Source organism: Argopecten irradians, chromosome 1 (genome assembly GCF_041381155.1).
Source record: "Argopecten irradians isolate NY chromosome 1, Ai_NY, whole genome shotgun sequence".
In the NCBI taxonomy this organism is placed as follows: domain Eukaryota; kingdom Metazoa; phylum Mollusca; class Bivalvia; order Pectinida; family Pectinidae; genus Argopecten; species Argopecten irradians.
In genome coordinates this window covers 53,251,750-53,274,405 of record NC_091134.1, presented here as the reverse complement: position 1 = coordinate 53,274,405, position 22,656 = coordinate 53,251,750, and the positions used below count along the sequence as shown (strand labels likewise).

Here is a 22,656-nt window from a genome sequence, read left to right as displayed (position 1 = left end):
AAAAGCCATAAATACTTCACCATAGGCATCATGTAAAGTTGGAAAATGATATCGATACAAAAGAATTACCTTACAGAATAAGAAACTAACTGAGAAATAATGTTTCATCTATCTGTGGTTTTGTGCCTTTGTGGAACATAAAAGCAAATTCAGAGATATCTTCTATCAGCTAATTATAATTTGACTTTTAAAACTCAAATTCTTGAATATTTGAATATTCTTACATAAATTAGAAAGGAATTAAACATCGGTATACTGTTATCTATTCCTATAAATTACAATTTCTATTCAAAATTAAAAAACAAAGTTTCGGAAGAAAAACGTGGACAGTATTGAAATACAATCAAAACCTGACTCCATTCACAATAATAAATCTCAATCATATTCACAGGGGAATAATCGTGTATCAAATGAACATTTGCTGACACCAAGTGGTTACTTTGTTCAACTGTTTTAATTAGCATATTTAAATGAACTGCTTGTCCATGTTAGTGAAAGAGGAAGAACACTACACAATCATAATGGTAATTGATAAACAAACAATGCTCTAATTCTAACCTGAAATTAATTTTTTTTTTTTTTTGAGTATTTTTTTATGTTAAAACATGGCAATTTTATCACTTCTAAGTGAAATTTCGATATTAAGCTTATATATGGATATATATTCTTAAAAAGGCTTCATTTCCATAACAGTAGAACTCAAAAATACAGACATAAGTTAAACTTATCATAAAACTGTCATGTGATTTAAATCAGACTTATATCGTTCTGTCCACAGGAGGGCTAAATGTTAATTTCATCTTTAAAATTTGTAGGTGTAAACAATATGAAAAATTTGTCAGGCAAATCTTACAACAAAGACCTTAAAAGAAATGTCTTAAAAAGTCACTATGGGTTGTAATTTCAACTTAGTTTATAGCCGGGGATGATCCGTGACAGGCGCGCTACCAGTCGCCTAAATATACTCCTGTATTAGCATTTAAAATGTTGCATGCAAATTAATGGGAGTTTTATTGACTTAATTCACCCAGCAGCCATCTGGATTAGGGTTTTGTTCTCTGCGTCCGTACCATTGACCAGTTTCGATTTCCACTGGTCACAAGACAATGGACGTGTGCCATAGATCATTAAATCACTACTCATACAAGTTGTACACAAAAACGGCCATCCGGCGTCACAAGTAATACCCAGTGTTTTTTAAAAGCATTATTCTGAAGATGTTTTATTCTATTCCTGAGCGAAAGTTGTGTGTGGAATTGAAGAGGCGTAGATCTCAATAGTAGTGACCGAGAGACTACATTTACAGCTTTTACACCCAAGTGGCTGATAAAAAGTATTTACAAACTCTATTGCCTTAAAGGAAATATAATACCACATAATGTTAGATTTTTCACTTTGGATTTCATTTTTAAATTATCAATACAAATTGAAATGTTTACTGTCAATGCCAGAGCTCTTTAAATATTCTAATATCCACACAACCAAATTTCACACTAAACTTTAATTTATTAAGAAAACATTTATTTTCACTGTGTCGTTTTACAAAACTAGTAATCACTGCAATCAGACACTAGGGCTGTTTGGAATATCATTTTTTTGTTATGTTTGACAGGTAAACAGGTGCTTGATTATAGGTTTTCTACCAACATCATGGTGACTGAGCCAGTTATAAAAATGAAATAAACAACACATAATTTGTATAGAGAAGTAACTATTCACTACCAAAAAATAATTCCTTTGTTTTTATTCTTGATGATTACGATCAAAGTTAGATCTTTTTCACTGTTCTAGAGCAGAAACACTTTAATTAGTTTCTGTTGGTGTACCATATTAGAAATGAGAGAATAAATATAGCACTATTTGATTACCTCCAAGCCTTCTTAACTTATTTAAACTTAAGAAATCAGCACCAGTGACAATCAATTAAGTATGGTTGGATGCTGCAGATACTGATACACAAAAGGCTTGACAGCATTGTCAAAGAGATTTTTTTCCTCAGCTTATTTATCAAAGATGACCAACTCGGCCTCATTTCAAACACCTGCGATATTTACTACAGTAATTACCAAGATGATCATCCAAAAAATTTATGTTATTAAACCAAAATGGGATACAAGATTAGGGAAAACTCTCTTTGAAGAAAAGAAGTAAAAATAAGACTATTTCTATTCTGCTTTGTACGATGACTTGAGGCTATGTCGACGTCCTCGTAATTTGTCCAGATTACTTTGAAGTTGTTTACTAGATTAAATGGATCGTACAGTATCATCTCCATTTCAAATTAAGTTCCTAGCTTTTGCTTACAGGCATATGTTCAATAATCAATTACTTGTGTTCATATCAAGCTAAAACTATTACAAAGGCTTCCTGCCTCACACAGGCTAATCTTTTATAATACAAGTTAAATTGTATTAGTTCTTAATTCTGATTAATGAATTTCTCAAAACATATCAGATAAATTTGATCAACAGTACCAAATATTTTGATGTCCAAGTGTATGTGGTACTGTAGATATTCACATTTTGGTGAGATTTTATAGAAAAATTAGGTTGTTCATTGATAAAAAGATTCTTAGGAATAAATTTTTAATCAAGGTGAATGATTCAAAACTAATTTTTTAGAGTAATTTTCACATTAAAACAAGGAAATAAAACTGAAATTATTGAATTTTTGTGATAAGTTTTATGGGAATATATATATAACATTTATTTATTGCTTCAAAAATGTATTTGTGCAAATAACTTTCTGTTCTGCAAAGTCATTAAAATAGCACCCCAAATGAAAATAACCAGCGATATGTTAAAGGTGGAAATTGATGATAAATATACAAATAACTTACGCCACGACTGTAGCATCTCCTCGCCGGTGACGGGACAGTTGATGCGATCGGCATATTCTCGGCAGTACCAAACCATGAGTTCGGTGTTTGGAGGGATTGGTTTGATGGTATAGAAGTAAATGTTGAAGTCGATTTGACAGGCGATGAGGTTTTGTTGGACGGAAGAGTAGGCGAAGTTGATGTAGTGCATCCAGCTACTTTTTGTCACATCACTGTTGTCTATGTACTGGTAAACCGTGTTGTTACTGAAGATCTGCAAGTAAAATAACACAGGTTAAAGAAGGTGTTATAATCATAAAGGTAGTTAACATGTACAGGTGGTGAATGAGAAAGAAATCATGTACCAAACAGTAACAGCTAAACATGAAAACAAACAAACAAATAAATAAATATGAATTGGAGAGAAAAGGTCAGGTGTGGAATAGTAAAATTATTGAATGACCTTATCAAACTCCATCATCAACAGCAACCCTCCAACACTTCATTTATAAACACTCCTCACAAAGATATGATATTTTTGTGAGAATGATATGAGAATGAAGCGGAGATAAACCAGTGAATGTTTAATGTATCGTTCCTATGTTACTATCCTATATTCCGTTGTAATTGACACCTCTAACATCGTGTAGTACATCATAAAACCTGTTTACAGGGTAGGAAACTATCCATTGGTTGAAGTTAATACTTTCACCCCATTAAAACTTAATATCCTATCTACTCCGCGATTAAACTACGGACTAGAAAATGAAAGGAATTATCACAATTTCTCCTACTGTCTTATCCTAGATTAGGCTCTTCCTCTTACATTCCAACGTTTTTTCATTTCATTTTCCTAATGAAAATCCGTTTTAAGTCACAATATTTACTTTCGGAGCTTTTGCTCTGCAGGACCAGCATTAGCCCCAGCCCATCTCTAAGTCATCCTACGATTGGTTGTGGGGGGCACATCCTGTAATTACGACTTATGACGATTCAACTTACTAAAACCTATTATAAATTAGCCCTTACTAACCAAATACCTTGTTTCCTGTGTAAGAAAACAAAAACTCACCTAATTTTCTGATGTCGAGTGGATGTAAGATTTCATAGCGATGTATCAGATTTTTATCACAATAAATAGATTTTTTTTTAGATTTTGTTTAAAAAAAACAACAAAAAAACCCTGTTTTTTGTCAAGATGAATTATTGACTTGAAAATATCCATCTATCAAAATATCATCCCAAAATATCACAGTAAATTTTTGTATATTAAAAAGCTGACATTTTCCTTTTACTTATCAAAAGTTGTGACATGAACAAGACGTAGAGAAACACAGAGAGAGATCAAGGGCGCTCCAATCGAAATGTCAAAACTGATTATTTCAACCAAATCTGCTGAAATGTTTATCTGTTTGGGATAATTCTTACACCCTGTGTTTCTCCAGTCGAGATAGTGCTCCCGAGCCTTCGCTGTGACATGTGCCTATCTATGAGTATGTACAGGAAACAAAATAGTTTATTACAAGGAAAAAAAGTATCAAATTAACCTAACTGTCTTATCAAGGATATCTGGTGAGATATGGGCAATACATCTTAGAAAATGGCAGAAAATGGGTGCTATACCGAGAACTTGATTCAACCACTGTGACCTCCAAATCAGACCTCATTTAAAAAAATTACTTCAAGTGGAGTGAAACTTTTAAACAAATTTGTCATTAGGACTTATGAATGAAGCCAGCAGACTACCTGGGGTGTATTTGCAGGAAGCGCACTCACATAGATAATTCAGTTTAAATCAACAAATTTTTCTCATAATTTTTTTTCTTCTTCCTATTTACAGAGATAAAGAAGACAGAGAATTGAATATCGCCGACAGCTAGACTGTCTGTTAACTACACGAAATAAATCTACTTATTTGATTAAACGTGTCATTCGTTTTTCAAAATACATTAATTGATGACAGTCAAATAATACTTTACCAGACATTAGCATTGATAGAAAAGGAAAATAAATTCAATTTTCATACCAGACTTTTTCTGTTATATCAGAGAGTCAAATCTTTCTGATGAATTAAATGAAATTACATTTTATCTAATTCAATCATTGATTTTAATTACATATATTATCAGATATATGTATACTTAGAAATATAGAATTGAAATTAATCATTATCACTCTTACATTTCAGATTATGAAATAAAATTAATTTACTTCTCTGAAAAGAACTTTCACAAATATTTAAATGAAGTAAATTTTCACATTAATAGATAAGTGAATCATTTTAATTTTTCTCATTCTTTCGCTAACCTTGATAATTATCACTACGATTCCAAATCAGCTCATGGAATCAGCACCGACTCAAAATTCTATTTTTTTTCTTATTCAAACTAAATCACATCTCAAACTAAAATTGATAAAATTAAAACCATTCTTTCCCTGTAACTAGAATGAATACAGGTTATTAGAATCCAAGATTTTGAGTAATATCGGTCGTAAATGGGGGAGAGCTACAGTGATATAAAATAGCTCTTTTATCTTGTAGCTGACACCACAGTTAATGTCTACCATAATTGAAGAAATTATATTTGGGATACATGAGAAAAATTGTATACCATTACATATGTCTACTCTGTTTTCATTTCTCATTCAGCCTTCATAAATTAACAACCAATTACTAGATCTTGTGGCACCCCTAAATAAGAACCCAGGCCATTTATTAAAGGGAAAATAGCTTTTTTAATTTCTCCTATTTCACTTTTCCTGTCAGTTTTATTCACAGTGTCCTGTACACTCTCAGGTAAATCGGGGTAATGATATGTAATGCCGTAAAAAGTAAGTTAAGAACTGAATTGTCCGCACCTTCGTAATCAAACACCCCTACCAGCTTAACATTTTTTACACACAAATGAAATCATAAAAAAAATCTGTCCCTAAAAAAACCTTGTTAAAGATATGATTATTTTCAAACATGTTGTGTAAAGATCTTCAATTTAAATCCAAATAATTCAATTTGAATTTTCATTTTTTGAATTAAAATGTCAGACCTTCAGAAATTTAACACATGTTAAATATTTTTATATGTATATGTAAAGCTTGTAAGGCCAGCACGACTGTGTACAAGCCTCAAGAGTTTATATGATATAGACTACATACAACACTTTCTCCACCTGTGACCAATTAGCAATTTATTATGCAACCACCCAAAGCAGACTTACTCTTATAAATCAATATATGGAAACCCAACACAAACAGACATGAAAGCTGAGACTTTAATCGTTTATATCATTTCTATCAGCGACGAAAAAATAAACGTATAAAAAATAGGATCCTTCAGTTATATGATCACCAGCTGTCTCTGTCTTTCAGGTTTAACAAACAAAACTTGACAGAAGACACTGAAATATTGAATACATTTGAAACCAACTTTCAAATTAGCAGAAAAAAAACTTTTTCTCTCCTTGGACCTATTTCTATCCCAAGGCTACATTTGGATGGTACTTATGTTAAGTTATAAAAGGATATATATTTGTGTTATAAAGATAGGGCTTGGCCATCTAGACGATACCAGATACTCTGGTAAGACATAAATATATAACTTCATATCTAAACAAACAAAAATCAATAAAAAAATGAATTAAAACCTTCAATATTGTATTTCAACATATTTCAAATAATTTTTTTTCAACATATTTATTTGGCAAAGGAAAAATTTGAATAATTCAAAATTGAATTCATTATTTAGTTTTATTTAAGATCAGACACCATAAGAAATTGTTTCAGTTGCATCTTAAAAATATACAACTTACCAGGTAATAACATTTGACGGTATTTTATAAACCATACTAAAAATTTCTAAATTTTGTTTCACAGATTTCCATGATTGAAACTCTTTATAACTCAATTTCAAAGCAGTTAAAAAAACACAACAACTTACCTTCCATATGGAAACTCTGTCCGATTCTTTTCTCAGGAATGGTTCCTTGGAGTAAACGTCTCCCACTAAAGGTCCAAATCGTGTCCCACGTGGGATATAGTCAACGCTCCACACCCCCAATGCCTGGTGAAAAACCAAGGGAAATTGTTACTGAATGATTAATTCAACCCCAAAAATATCAAAAGAAAATTGAAATGAGTTCAGCTTTGCTATCTAGCCGGTAAACAAACTGGTTCTCCAAAGGTAGGCTAACCTAAACAAGGTATAAAGGCAGGCATGAGAGGAAAACATTTCCTTTTTGTTCAAAGATGGGGTAGCTGTTGATCGATAAGAAGCCATGGTACATTTGATGGTTATCTACCCTGAAACCACTGAAGTACACCATTTCCCTGTGCAGATATGTGATTAGCAAATTAAAACCAATTAGCAAACCAACCACTGCAGTAGGATGAGCTATACATCTCCTATTATATCATAACATCCTACATTAAATCATAAACAAGTTTTACAGCCTGGCAAATTTACGTCATACAAAAAGTGAAACTCCAATCATTTCTCAATAAAAAAAAAAAAAAAAACGATGAAAAGAAAATTACCTTGAAGAAAATCTTTCCCGAAAAATATCAATGTGATAGCAGAGAGAATGTACAGAGCACAAGAGAACACCTTGTATGAGTGGCTCGGACTGAGAGGTCAGAAATAACCAGTCGTGTTTAAGACCTACACGATCAATGAGGCTGCCATTCGTAAACTCGCCCTAAAACCTTCACAGACTAGATAAAAAAAGAGGGTATTTTTTTGATGAAATGATGACTTATTTCCGAGTTGCATCTCTGAGTACTACGATTGGTGGATAAGGCCAGTGCAGGACATATCCCAACCAGCATCTCCCCACAGGGGGTTTGTAAAAAAGGAAATTCAAGATTAGAGCGAAAAAGTTGAGACGTAGCTATAACATTGATACTAGTTTCATTCGCAGAGTATTTCAGCTGTCAAGCTACACCCATAAGTGTTTACCCTCAGATTTTGAGAAAAAATATGGAGCTGCTTGACTTCTGTGTGATCTCCGGGGTATCCCTACCGAAAGTACTAGAGGTTCCGTGGTGACCATGGCGATGGATAGTTCCACCAATCACTTCAACAGCTAATTATTCAAATTAACCTTCATGTTCCTCTCAGAATCATAGAAATCTAATAGTGCTTTTATAATTCTGAGATCTGTTTGCTCAACTGCTTTGCCTCGGCCATGATAACAGGAACAGAGATTTACACTGGCTTTTAATCAAAGAGTGCAATGAGCTTCAATGAAAATACACTTGTACATGAAAAGCTCTTCTATCTACTGAACAAATGATAACTACCTATACTTGATAACCATTTAAAAAACAGTATCAAGTGTGAAACTTTAGGGGTGATAAAAGTGAAAAGATACAAGAGTTCAATGATTACAAATTATAAGTGCTGAGAAATATTATATCTGATGTTTTTGTTTTAAAACCTTAATAAATCACACTCGGAGAACTTTGAAGTGAATATCATAAGGTAATTTTTGGGAGCATTTACTAAGTGATATCAATATGAATTGATAAAATCAGAAGAACAAGAAACAAACAGGCCGATAGATGTATTTGACGAAAACCAATCTATCTGTGATTTTGCACCTGCATTACACACTCGACATAAAGTACTTGAGACTTTAAATGCATTTCAGATGAATGTGATTAGGGCTCGGTACTTTCATGTGGAGAAATACATAAAAAGGCATAGTCACAAATATACAAGATAGAGACTACGTAATTCACCCACACACAAAACTGTACACTCATTATCAGCATTATACATATCGTATTAGCAATGTCAAGCTGTTTTTTTTCTGAAGGACTCTTCCTTTATGAAGCAGCAACCTTCAAAGTAGTGAAAGTCAGTTACTACAGATTCTCTCGATTCGAGTGCCATTGATATCATTTTGGCAAATCTTGCTTTTTAGTTTCAATAGGTTTCATCAAAGACGCCTTATCAAAGGCTAGTTTCCGCTACCTAGTGAGTAATACATGAAAAAAAGAGTTCAAGATCTCGCAAGATGTCACTTCAAGCAAGTAAAGGGAAATTGAAAAGGTAAAAAAGCCAAGATTCTGTATTAACACCCAAAAACAGGTGGGTCAATCTCCACACAGGAAAAGATTCTATATATCTACAAGAGGAATATAAAAACAAGACAAAAATCAAAATCTTTCTGATGCGAGCGATGTCGTGAAAACATGAAAGTGTGCAGATGTTTCGCCATCAACATCTGACAAATGTGAAACTTGAAATTCTGCAGACTTTAATAATTCTTAAATTGGCCTAATGATGGTTAAAGTGATTTATCATTTATGACTTCTATAAAGTTAAAATCTTATCACCCTCATTGGTGGGGGGGCTACGGATGACATCTTACGTGTTAAATTCAAGTATCGTTAAAATCAAAATTATGCTCAACATTACTTAACCGTTATCTTCAAAGATGTTTTTTGGCCTCTATCACCAACATTCACATTATTAGGTTTTCTGTAGGGGCTTTAACAAGCAAATTCATAAAACTGCATGAAGAATTAGAACATTTTACAACCGGAAGTCAATACTGATAAATCTACAGCAATAAATTATTTAAGATTTTTTTTAAGTGAGTTAACAAGTTGAATAAATCAAAACTGATGTTTTTGAAATGTATATAATGATGGCAGCATTGGATTGTAAAAAATAAATAAAAAATATTATCGCCAAATGTAAGTGAAGATAAAATATACCAAAGGGGAATAACCAGAAATAGTCCTGAAGAAGTACTAACCTACACAACAGCATCCTAAACTTCCATTGCACGTTATCCAGAATCAATCCAAACTTTTCTCAGAAGAGTGTGTTGCCAAAGTGGAAATCTTCCCAAATGACCAAGCAGATTTACACCAGCATGCTAACTATTAACAAAGTCCTATCATATTAAGTTAACAGCAGTTAAACACCGTCTAAATATCTCCAAAACTACCGTCTTCAAAAGGCAACGATAATCTCATTCACCTCCGTTTAAAAATAATCCTGACCCCTCGGCTTTGTATTCACTTTCTACAAGGATGAATTACTGATAAACATCTAGCCATGGAGCCACTTCCCATGTTCTAAACGCTCCTTTCACTAACTATGCAAATTAGTACAAACCGTAATTAATATCACAAAAAACGGAGCGGCCAAGAGCCAATGAAATCACCGATGAGGCAAATAATTCCACTGTCACACTGATTAAAGTTATTTAAATCTCGAAATATTTCATCAATCTTTGTGGGGACATACAATCATAAATTTGTCTTGCTGAAAAGAAATATCTCTTCTGTGAAAGGGAAAAAACAGTTTAAAAAGATCAGGTATTTATATCTCATAATGACAGCCATACTAAACGTCGGCCAATTACCATGTGTTAGCCAGCGGAGGTGAAAGTAGAGGGAAATTAAGTTTTGAAGGTCATAATTAAGAGCCATCTTTATAATCAATATAATAGGGGACTATCATTTTGAGCCAACTCTACCACTTATGAATTCATCTCAATTTTTTTTTCCATTTTTCATTGCCCAGAGTAATAAATAGGCAAATTAGCACCCGACCATTTTAAACAGCTGAGGTTTAATTATGTACTGTTTATGAACTGTACATGAATATCAATATATCTAGGTAACATCATACTAAACCAATTCCTTGTAATTGTAATTCTATTTTCTTTTTGAAATGATAAAATCACTGATAATTTTCCCCTCGATGGTTCTGTACAAGGCCAACGGAACTGATTTTCACAACAACTGGATAAAAAACATCGAACCTGATACACTTATAACTGCCTGTTTATAACATGATGGCTTAATTATATACAGGAATTTTCTTTGATTAAAGACATTTTAAATTTTCTTTTCAAATTTGCAACAATGGACATAATAATTCTACATGAAAAATTCAACTTTCAATTCTTTTTAAATGGTTATATAAATCATTAAAAGAATTAAACCAACAATTTTTAAATAAAGCATATCTGAGACATCAAAGATAATTTGTTCTCATAATTTCAACTTTTATAAAAGACTTTGAGTTTGCAGGTCAGGTGAAAATATAATAATTCAGTAACTTTACCTTTCAGCTACTATGTGGTCTTTTGAATTCCGAACTTTAACTTGTTTAAAGCCTCTCTTAACCGTTGTCGATACTGAGAGATCTACAGTACATATATTACGAGTAAGTCGGCCTAACTTCCACAAGGCCAACTTATGCAATGGAATTTTCTATTGAATCCCAGGAGTCATTTGATTGAATACTGATTTATTTGAATAAATAGTTGAAAGAAATAACACCAGGTCGCTGAGACTTGACAAAAGTACATCTGTTCTCACAAGCGTTATTGTTTTTCAATATCTATTTACGATAGTTAAACACCCTTTCTTTTCTCCAATCATTTTAAAATTCATTTCTAGCCATGAAAGGCTACGTGTCTTCTAATCATAGTCCCTGTCACTTTTTGATAATTTGCACTTTGTGAATAAACAGAGAGCTTAAAGGGCACTTGTTTATTAAGAAGGGATAAATGTGGTTAGTCTTTGATAATGTTGTGTATCTGTTGACAAGTCATCTTCCCATGTAAAAAGGCAGAGCCTCTGTATTGTTAGGGAGTGAAAGTGTTCCTTTTACACCGGCAGCTCCCTCCTGTCGCCTGCCTCAATAACGGGAAGCCAGCCCCTTTCACTGAGAAACAGACGGCCCAATGACACAAAACAGGTCTGTCGCCACTTTTTACCATAATTATAATGCTTCTTGTCATGCTCAAGGTTTTGCTAGATTTACTTTTTGATGTTTCTAAACATATCAAATATTGAAATGGAAAATCGTTGTGTGTGTGTCATTGAAAGAAAATTACTACTTGTGAAGCCGTAAAAATTCTAGCCGGCATATAATGTCTAACTCTTTGCAAACATAGTTTTTTTTTACCATCACTGTTCAATTTCTGCAATTGATTTGATTTGAGCTATTAACTTTGTGCAATTTTCCTTTCACAATTTTTCTTCTGTTCCATCTGTAAATGGTACAACGACAAAGGTTAAGGTTAAAATGAATACCACTCTAAATTAGCCAATCAGAATAAGTCTGGCGTTCCAGTTGAATGAGAAGCACATACAGTCTGACAGGAAGAAAGGTAATGATATGCTTGTTATCTCTATTGTCCAAACAATTTCACCTTTTACCCATTTGTCTGTTATCCATTTCAACAGTTATATAATCTTTAAACACTCAACATTTGAAATAGAAAAGAGAAATAAAATTGCAAGTACCTTGAAATTAGATACAAAAAAAAAAACTTTTTGAAAAACCATATATTTTGAAGTATTCCTTTGAATCCAGTGATAGTGAATTAAAGAGTTTGACGTGGTATCATCATCTATCAGAATACATACCATTTCATTTACATGATGAATTGTTAGAAAGTTGTCAGCCATTTAAGTGCTTGTAATCACATTTCACAAAACTGTTGGTAATTGCATAATTACAGTTAATTACTCATCCTTACACGTATCATTACTTCCTATTGGCAAAAAAATAGATAAAACATGAGACGAATCCAATTAACGACAAATATTGCATAAAGCACCAGAGTAATGTCACTTTAATACCAGATATCGAACACTTCAGTTTAAAAGTGACAAAATGGCTTAATGGTATCGACTCTTTGTCTACATAGCTTAAATATTTTCTGTCATGTATTCGATACTAGGATTAGGTTTTCCCAGCAAACAGTAGTGGTGACTGTTTGGTATTTTAAGCTTATATAAACTGTGACTTCAAATATATCTTTGTGATATATACCTCTCACTTCAGGTAAATAACATTGGAACACCTTTATCAATAATTTACTTATATTAATCAAATCATCATACCTTTTATAAGAATCATATGAGAAAAATGCCAGGAGTAAACTTGTCCCTCAAAACGAATATATCGTGAGTATTCAAATCATATCACCTTTTATAAGACAGATACCTGAAGATTAAATTAGTCCCTAAGAACAAATGTAGTTGAACTTTCAACTAAAGAGTCATTTCACATAGTTATATCCATAATCAACCTCCAGATGACAATACCTTAGAGCCAATGAACAATCAGGGTTGCACAAGGGCATACACTCACCACATAAGGAGTTGAATCGAGAACACCTAATATAACCTCTAGGTGGACATTACTGAACTAACCAATGAAAGAGCAATCATATTCTCAATCCCCATGTTTTGATTGTCTTACAGACATTACACAACATCGTGTCAACTCTCTCAATTAAGACAGATAACGGACACAAACTTTCAATTTTCTATTGGTCAAACCAAAACAATGGCAGCGTGTCGTACGGAAGTTAACATTCTCAGAGCTAATTAAACAGGGCAATATTTATCAGCCCTTGTCCAGCTGGGCATGTGTGACCCTCCCAGGTATGTAACACTGTCATACCACACTGAATCATACACTCGCTAATAAGACAACTTTTCTCTGTTTGTCAGCGGGACATGTATAAATGTAAACTATGTGGTGTGCTCTTCCATAAACAATCAGATCAACGTCAATCATATTTCCTCATCCTACTATCACTTTCCCGATAAAATCTGACACAATCTAACTAGAAATGGATTTTAATTATGTCATTGTCGTGATAGGGTCTAGGTAATTGTGGGTACAGGTAAGAATTCTGTCACTTCTCTCACACTACCACACAGATAACACCTGGCCAGGTGATGGCCGTCCAGATAACTCGTAGATTATCGTATGAAGAAAAGTCCCTACTTACTCTCTGCTCCTGTACTTCGGAACTGGGGGTAAATTTTAGCGGTCTGATTTGAGATAAAAAGCTCTCCAGAACACAAAGCTGATATAACATTGACTTCTCAGTAACCAAAGTAAGAAAGCTGCTTCAATAGAATTACTGCTCCTTAATCTTATATACCCAATCAAACACATCACTAGTACTGAGGATCACTATGGCAACAAGAAAAGACAACTCTAAAATAAGGGATGGGATTTGTTAACAAAGCCATTAAAAATTGTCAGGCTAGCTAGGTGTAGGTGTGTAAGTGTTCATAATCTGAAATAATCCAATTGAGTGCTACCTAAATGATACATAGATCTATTGTGTCATCAATTTTAAATATTAAGGGGAGATAACTCTATCCAATCAAAGAAATTAAACTGTAAGAGAAACATGTCCAAAAAAGAAACAAAGAAAATTAAAAAATAAATGTTATTGATTGCCAATCATACACAGCTGACATTTAATATCACGAGTTCTACTAAAGAACCCCCAAAACAAGGCTGAATTCAGGTAATATTTAGGTACCTTTGTACTAGTATTATGTTTTACGGTGTCAATAAGTCCAAGCCGAGTTTTTGACTGGATCAGAAAGTGTGAGAAGCCACTTTAGTAATAAAGACCTTTCATTGGCTTTCAGATGTATTACAAAGCAAAGCACTTGTCAGTCGACAGAGAAAGTTATTCCGATAATCATTATTAAACAACCAAATCACATGTCCTTGAATACGCTGTTAAGTGATCTCAACTTGGTGTCCACGTCGAAACAGCTGCCTAATGCACTGTAGAAAGTATCTCCACTCAAAACAGATCAAGGATTTTGTCCTGGTCAGAACCTTCACAAGTACCCGTCATATAAACACACAAGTAAGGCTGGGTATTTTAGCTTTAGAAATCTTATTTCAAATGAAGTGTTTCATGGCTAACAAATTCGTCAGAGGTCTCTCTTCTTATTTTTCTCTTTCCAAAAGTCAGTGATAACTTTTTATTATTTGGCTGACTTTTTCCATGTTAGAAAAATGTTTACAAAAGCTCAGTAAATCAAAGTTAAAAGTTAAAGAAGAAAAATTCAAAAAGTGAAAATTTCACTTGGGTTGACAGTAGTTCTAAAAAGACTTTTGTTTAGTAAAGAGAAAAAAGAACAATTCATGTAATATTACTTTCAGGGAAGGAACCAACGTTTAAATTGAGAGCTATACAACAAAAATGATTTTCATGTACTTTTAATTTCCTCCAAATATATAACATTTCTCAGCGTACGAAATACTTTAAAATTCAACTTTGCTTTAAATATTTTTCTCAATTTTACATGGAGTATACTTATCAATTAGTGTAAATGTGAATGGACTAGTGAAAATTTATCTCATTTCCCAGATAGGGACAGGTTTGCCTGTATCAACTTACTTCGCCACAACAGCTTGATAAAGAAAGTATGAATGATGAACAGGATGAGAAAATGATTAGAAATCAGATAAGATTAAAGTTTAAACTTGACTCTTATCACAACCAATCGGCTAATAAGCCGGCTACATCATTTACAAATCTGCCGACAATCTTGTGTTTATCGTTGAAATAATATCGGAGAAACTTTTAGACAGGACAGGCCAGCAAGCATGTCTGCAGAAATAAAATATTATCAAATTACTAAAATAATACATTGGTCTGCCCTTCTTGATGAGAACTCATGGGTGTGTGACTATATATACAGGTAATTTTTCCAAAAGAGAAAATATTTTTATATACATACATGAAAGAAATTTTCTTTGTCTAAACATTTCTTATGGAAAGATTATTTATTTAAACCAAAATAAAAATTTTAGAATTACGTTTGAGAGATAGAAACAATAACTCTCATTTGATACATTTTTTCTTCTCCTAAAAACCAGAGTCTAAGACAACAAATCATTCCTACTTACTGTTGTCTTCACAAGTGAGTAACTGTCAATCACTTGGTTACCGTAGTTACTGATAGTATTAAACTGTATAAAGGACAGGCATTTTTCACTACTATCTATAACAAAAGGGGAGAATTGAGACAGAAACATTTAAATTGTAACTTTTATTGCCATCACTGTGATATACAAGTCTATTCCAGTGAGATATTTAAACAAAACAGTTAACAATAAAAAAAATAAAGAATCTCCAATTCTTGGACCGTTACATCTCGGACAAAGGGACAAACAAGTCTATTCGGCGAAAGGTTCAGACGCGTATAACTGTATTTCATTTGTTATTCTAAATTCTGGTGTTGATTTACCATTTATACAGAGAATTTCATTACAATCATTATGGACTGTTTTACAATGGTAAAAGACACTGTTATAAGATAACTAAATAGAATAACCTAGTGTCATTGTTACAACAACACATTGTTACCTTCGCTATGGTTCCTAATTTACATATTAACAATCCAGTGAAATTTTGTCTTGAGGTTAAAGTGGCTTGATGGGTTTTATTTCCATTAATGAAATATTTACAATAACAAATTCATTTTATTGCTTGGTTTTAATGAAAACTTCACAAACAGTATCATTTTGAAGTTTCCATGCTGATCAAGTTCTGGAATATAATGGTGACTGGCATTTACGATTACACACATAAATACATGTTAAAAAGTAGAGTGAAACTTCATGATCAGACTTGAAAACCTGTTAGTTGTCTGATGTGTTTTCTTAGCACAGTTTCTAGGTTTAAATAAAGTACATATACTGTATATATGTAATCTTTGTAATCAAAACTGTGACAAAGTGTTTTAAAATGTTTATGAAGAGACATCACAAACTTTATTAACACTTTTCAAAACCATTAACATAAAACAGGTAATTTTCAAATCACTTCACCATGCAACATGATAAAAGAATTTAAAAACTTCAGTTTAATCAAATTTCTGGGATAAGAATATCTAAGTAAAACGCACATAGATCTAGTAAGTACATGTTCTAGTGCTTAAAATAATTTTCAAATAAACTTATTTGAAATTAGTATCAATCTTCCAATTACTTAATCGATAAATTTCTTAAACAGATTTACCTAAAATTATAAATTCAAGTAAAATATGCTGTCATCATTTAGGAAAGTTTGAAATTGATAAAGTTTGCAAAAACTATTGCCGATAAATCCACCTGATTATGGAGAGTTCAACGATTCCTAATCATAACTTATAAAAATGAAATGTATCAGTACATCAAAGACACTTTTTGCCATGCAAATTTATCTTAAGGGTAAAATATGGGTTCTTCACTGAAAATTTGTATCTGACATGTTTTCTTTCAAAACAGGAGTTGAGAAGCTATTTTTCAGTGATTTGTCGAATAAGAAAGAACCTTCCAACTGAATTCATCCTTGGGTCACCCTATAGGTGAAGCACCTGCTATCATCGTTTCTCACAAGATTTTGGTTTCAATCGCCTCTGACCCCACCCATCCAAATTGAATTTTAGAGTCTTTCAGAGTGTTCAAATTCACCAACCTGCATTCAAAACCCTTAACAAAAAAGCAAAATTTCAACAAGTTCATTTTCTTGTATGGACAATTTTTTTCTTCTGCCAATAAAACAGAGTTAAACGTCACCTGATACTTGTCAGTAAAGTCAAGGGCTGGCCAACAATGAAAGTAAGACAGATATATTCTGTCAAAGCCCCTAAATTACCCTGGTAGGGGACTTGACCATGACAAATACAATGACCCCAGCTTTGTAAACTCGACACTCTGCAACTCTCCAAATGAAAGTACCCCTAAATTGGTTAAATTGTTAAACATCATTACAGGTATTTATCTTCAATCCATACAATGATAGAAAGAAAGCAGGCATAAAAAACACATAATTTCACCTTTTTTGAAAAATGTCTATATTTAATAGAAGAGTCCGTTTAGTACTGCGATAATTATACCAATATTTAAAGCTACTTGTGGTAGTGTTGTGTTGCGTAAAATGATTTCTTTTGAAATTTGTCCCGATAGCTTTAAAGGGAAAGGAGAGGCGGCGTTAAAAGGGTAAACGGTGAGAAATTACGCCTATGTCCTTGTACGATATACAGAACTGAAGAAAGAGAGCACATTTTAATAAGTACTTAATACACACATTAAACAGAGTCCATACAGGTCCTAATTAAGTCATTTTGAAAGAAATTAAAAGTGAAAGCAAATTGTTGTAAACAAAAGAAACAAAAGCACATTGTGACATTATAGAATTCTCATGCGTAGTGTGTTTTGAACATTAAATTCCCCCTTTTTCAACCAAGAGAAAATTTGTTTGTCATATAGTAAAGTAAGAGCTTAATTTGCGTGTTTGAAAAAACAAGTGCTATCATTTGAGTGTGAAGTTAACATTACCACATCAAATGTTATCTCTACTTCTAGGCTAAGAAAAAAGAAACTTTTCTAATTACAAATTATGACTAACGCTCTCCTTATCTTTTCAAATTGCAGAAAAGAAAAAAAAATTAATTAAGATATAACTTTATTTTCCCAGTTGCAAAAGGTGAATATCATTCATTAGCAATGATTAATACTACTTAAGCTGATGTCGGTATTTTGTAATAGAGCTGGTGTTATTCAGTGGGTCTCAGGTTTTTAAATGCACTTTTCAAGTTTTCATCCGATCACATTTAAAATATTTCAATACGAGATAGATCACTTTGACACTCTGTCCTTTTTCTCTAAATCATGACTTACAAAGAAATGAAGGTAAAATCAAAATTGCCACTTTAAAAGATTTTCAAGGCAGGAAAAAAAAACCCTCAAGCTTCATTAGCACTGGTAAAGGAGTACTGGGGAAATACACTATCAGAGTTCTGATACATAATCCCTATCTGTTGCTGCCATCTCGGCTTTTTGACAGGATCATATACAATAATGTCTTGGAATTAACGGGATAAAAAAATGCCTTTTTAAATGGGTTTTATCTAAAAATTTCTCATTTCTGACAGCTTATAATGTAAGTGAATATAATTCTACTTCCTGCGAAGCTGATACAGTCATTCAAAACAAACCTGACTAGAAACCAAGAAAATTGAAATTATTTCTTCTTTTGTAAAGACAATATCTAAACCAAATAAGACATCAATCGGTATAATAACCTTGCCATAAGTCTACAAATAAGTTTCCAAATCACACTTGAGCCTAATTTTCTCTCTATTTACAACTTTAACATATCAGCCTTAATCTTTAATATCTAGCACTCTCGGCTGTGTAATTACAGTTTAAGTTATTCAAAGGGGCAAAGGTTATACACAGACAAAATGGATGACCACAAATTCACTGCGTTCTGTTTGCAGATTTTTACCAGTTGTATCGATACGAATCTGTTGTATCTCAAATGGAACACCCTGTACCAGCAGAACTGTACCGGTACAAGTGATTTGTTTTCAGAAGCGTACCTTTGAATCAAAGATGGTGGACTCCAGATTTTTCATTTGTGATCGAAATGTTTTCGTTGTTGAAAACAAGACAGAGAATATTTATATCCGATAAAATTACATGATAATTTATTTCAATGTTCTCCAAAACTATTTAGGCATTACTTTTATATTCATTTTATTGTTAACATCGAAAAAACTTTGCTTTCATATTCGAAGCATATCTTTCATATGGGTGCTGCCATCACGGAAAAATCCAAATGCGTTCCATTTGGCGGTGCCGTATCAATTAAGTACAACTGGTACAAATCCGCAAACGGAACACATGGTTAATGTTAAAGGGAGATAAATGTGCAACCTACAAAAATTTTTAGTATAACAAATTGGTATGACCTTTAATACTGTAATAAGTTAAACAAACAGTGCAGAAGATAATTAATTGAACAAATAATTGATCAGTGAATACAATATAAAAAAATAATATGAAATTCTGCTTACATTATTGGACTGGCTTTGTGATGGTTTCAGAGTTAGGTTACGTGGGAGTGACGCTTGGGCGCGGTTCTGACATACACGCTCACATGCACGATCGTGGACGATGTAGACGCAGAATTCCTCAAACTCATCCTCCTTTAGGTTTCCTGCATCCCAACCCTCCTCCATGTCTGAAAGCACAAAAATGCAATTAAATAAAAAGATTCTGTAATCAAGGAAATATCAATTTCTTCATCAGCTTCTTATAAACAATTACATTTTATGTTGATATTAATTTCAAGTGGTGACATACCTGTGTATGTTCTTTATCATTTTCTCATAGGCACTGGGATCGCAGCAGGATATAAGAAACACTTTCATCAAATAGGCAGATTTTCCTAGCTTTATTTATATCCCAACGGGTTATGCAACTAATTTTGAAATTTCTATGATAGACCTAACAGATTTTGTCAACGAGATGACAAAATTACTTCATATCTGTAGAAGCAACATCAATGTTTATTAATAGAAAAAGAAAAAAAAAAGAAAAAATATTGATGTGAGAAAGTAGCGGGTTTTATTCAACACTAGTGAACAGTTTTAGTTGAAACTTGAATCATGTTTAATGTCTATCTAAATGAAAGCAGTTCAGAGAAACTACAAACTGCTTTAGCTGTCCTTTAGATGGTTTTTATTACTGTTTGATAGACTTGTTTCCATTTCTACTAATAAAACATTTGCGTGATTTGAACAAGATTAGGATATATCTATAAATCTTTCCTCTGTATCTATAGCCTTGATGAACATTATGAATGGAAAAGATGTCTCGGTAGAAAATCTTTCGGGCCAAGCTAATAGGTTTTTAAATGAATGGATAAATTTGTACAAATTTGAAAATCCTTGGAATAATCCCCTATGAAGCTTTACACTCAGGGCGAATGAGAATAAGAAAACAAGACTAAAAACTTTCAAAGAAAAAAAATTACTATCACTTTGCGAGATCTACGAGGAGGTAAGAGCCATTCTCCAAGACGTACAGCAACCGTTACAATAAAGATAAGTCTGGCTGATCAACTGAAACTTTGAAGTGGCAGAAGAGAAGATGAAAAGAGTGGGATTTTTCCATTTGATGCAGAAGGTGCCTATCTGCTCTGGTTCCTGCCGAGCAGAAAAGTGGCCAGCTATCTTCATAAGCAAACACTTTCAAACAAACAATCAAATATAGGCTTGCAACATCAAAATATTCAAGTACTGGTACATATATCTTATCGCTATGGCCACCTTCCCAGGATGGCCGACTATCCTTTGGACTTTCTACCACATCTCTACCTGACAGTATCAAATCAGGAAAGAGAAAAATAGCGGCAGTCAAGAGGGTCAGTACTTGGACTTTATCAGCAACACCACGATTTTTCATTCACTATCTACAGCACCACCTAGAGAGAGGTCCAAAGACCTCTAGTTTTCCTGAGAATCCTGCGGACTTGTGTTCAGGTTGTTACGGGGATAAGGGCCAATAATCCTGGCTGGCCACAAATCCTCCGTTACCAGGGGCAATGACATCTCAAGGTGAAGCGACGTGAGATGTTTTGTTTTAAAACATCACCAATCCTGTGATATGTTTATCAAGTATGAACGACAAATATTGACAAGTTTTTCTCAATTATTTACATAATCCTTTAGAACAAAATGATAATTCATTGCATCTGTTGATAGATATACTGAGGACACAACTTTATCACAAAAATCTGATACTTTTACGTTTCATTAAGTATATCATGTGGAAATAGGAAAAGTTGAATAAATTGCATGAAAAAATATCTCACGTTACATTTGCACTGCTATTTTTCCGGTCTCAAATTAGCAAATTCATGAGAGGTAGTTGTCATATGTTTTAAGATAGATTTCAATAAATTTGAAAAAGAATAATTAAATTATTCATTAAAACTATTCACAAAAAACTACACAGGAGAAGGCTAAAAGTACACAGACTAGGTGAGTATGCAGTTTCACAATTTAAAAGATTTGCTCTGGTAAGTTTTATAGAAATTAATCCGAGAGTTTTATTATAATCATTTACTATCAGATTTAGTATGTCTATGTCTTTTTAAAGGAATGCTGGATTTAAAATGCAAAATGATACACACAAAATATAGTTAAAAAGAAAAAAACGTGATAAACCTTGAAAATCCAGTTACTTTCTTTTACAAGGGGTATCAAATGCCTCTGGAAAAGAATGAGAATCAATTCTGTTTGAAAACGAAAATTTTACACATGATTTTCATAAACTGTCACTAGTTTCGGAGAAGAGTTTGAGGGACTAAGACTGGAGACTTATTTGTTGATTCGTGTGGCTCCAAAAGATTACTTCATATCCTAGCGGGTTTGTGTGCAGCCTCCGTGGAGCTAGCACGCGGCTCGCCTGCTTCAGGAGATTGTGGCCTGACAAAACCTTGCAGGCGGCCTTCAGTGGTTGAACAGGAAGCACAAATGCCGCGCTGATGTGGGGGCTGATAAAAGCCCCACACCATGCTGAGGGAAAATCCTATAGGATGTAGCAATAATATTTATGATAAAAATGATGTTTTTATTTCAATTTTTCTGCTTGATTTGTTTCATCCTCCTGTTTCTTTCAATGAGGCGATGATAACGATGTCAATGTGATATCTCCTCTGATTGCGGTCACAACATAATCTCCGGGGTTAATTAAAACCATTAACACTTCCTGAGAAATAAACTATAAATGTAACAGTACATCTATATATCATTTGGCATTTTATTTCAATTTCAACAAGATTCAATTAATTATTTATTAAATGATATTATACTTGCTTTAATAAAAAAAAATCTTCATTTTCTTTTCAATTTTTGAAATACTTAATTTATCCTCTTTATTTTCTTTATCAAATGGTGAGCATTAAGTGCATGAAACACAGTACGAGTAATAAAAGAAAAAAAATCAGTAATATTGTAAATCAAATTGTTAGATATAAGAATTCCTTCCCTCAACGTTCATGAAGAAGTTGTAAATGTGCCATTACATGTAGATGATAAATCAATTGGTAATAAGATTGTACACACCTAAGTAATTGCTATTTAACTACACATTATCTAGCACCAAATTAAGTGAACACAAGAAAAATCATCAGATATTGGCAACAGATTTTTGAAAGTAATTCATCATCAATGACTGGTACATTCGGTGTATTGTTACA

At 32.9% G+C, this 22,656-nt stretch overlaps 1 protein-coding gene across 5 annotated transcripts in view; it reads right to left on the bottom strand.

Moving 5' to 3' along the window:
• LOC138333005 (PR domain zinc finger protein 1-like) overlaps nt 1-22,656 on the bottom strand; it is a 141,940-nt gene that overhangs the window by 6,735 nt on the left and 112,549 nt on the right. For 4 of the 5 annotated variants that reach the window (XM_069281121.1, XM_069281107.1, XM_069281101.1 and 1 more), the window contains 3 exons: nt 19,466-19,632; nt 6,753-6,875; nt 2,840-3,092 (listed from right to left, as the gene is read on the bottom strand). In XM_069281121.1, the coding sequence (XP_069137222.1) occupies nt 2,840-3,092; nt 6,753-6,875; nt 19,466-19,630 (541 nt within the window). In that variant the 5' untranslated portion in view covers nt 19,631-19,632. Of the gene's footprint in view, nt 1-2,839; nt 3,093-6,752; nt 6,876-9,579; nt 9,737-19,465; nt 19,633-22,656 lie in introns of those variants that run through there. The other variant, XM_069281127.1, reaches the window with a different exon arrangement.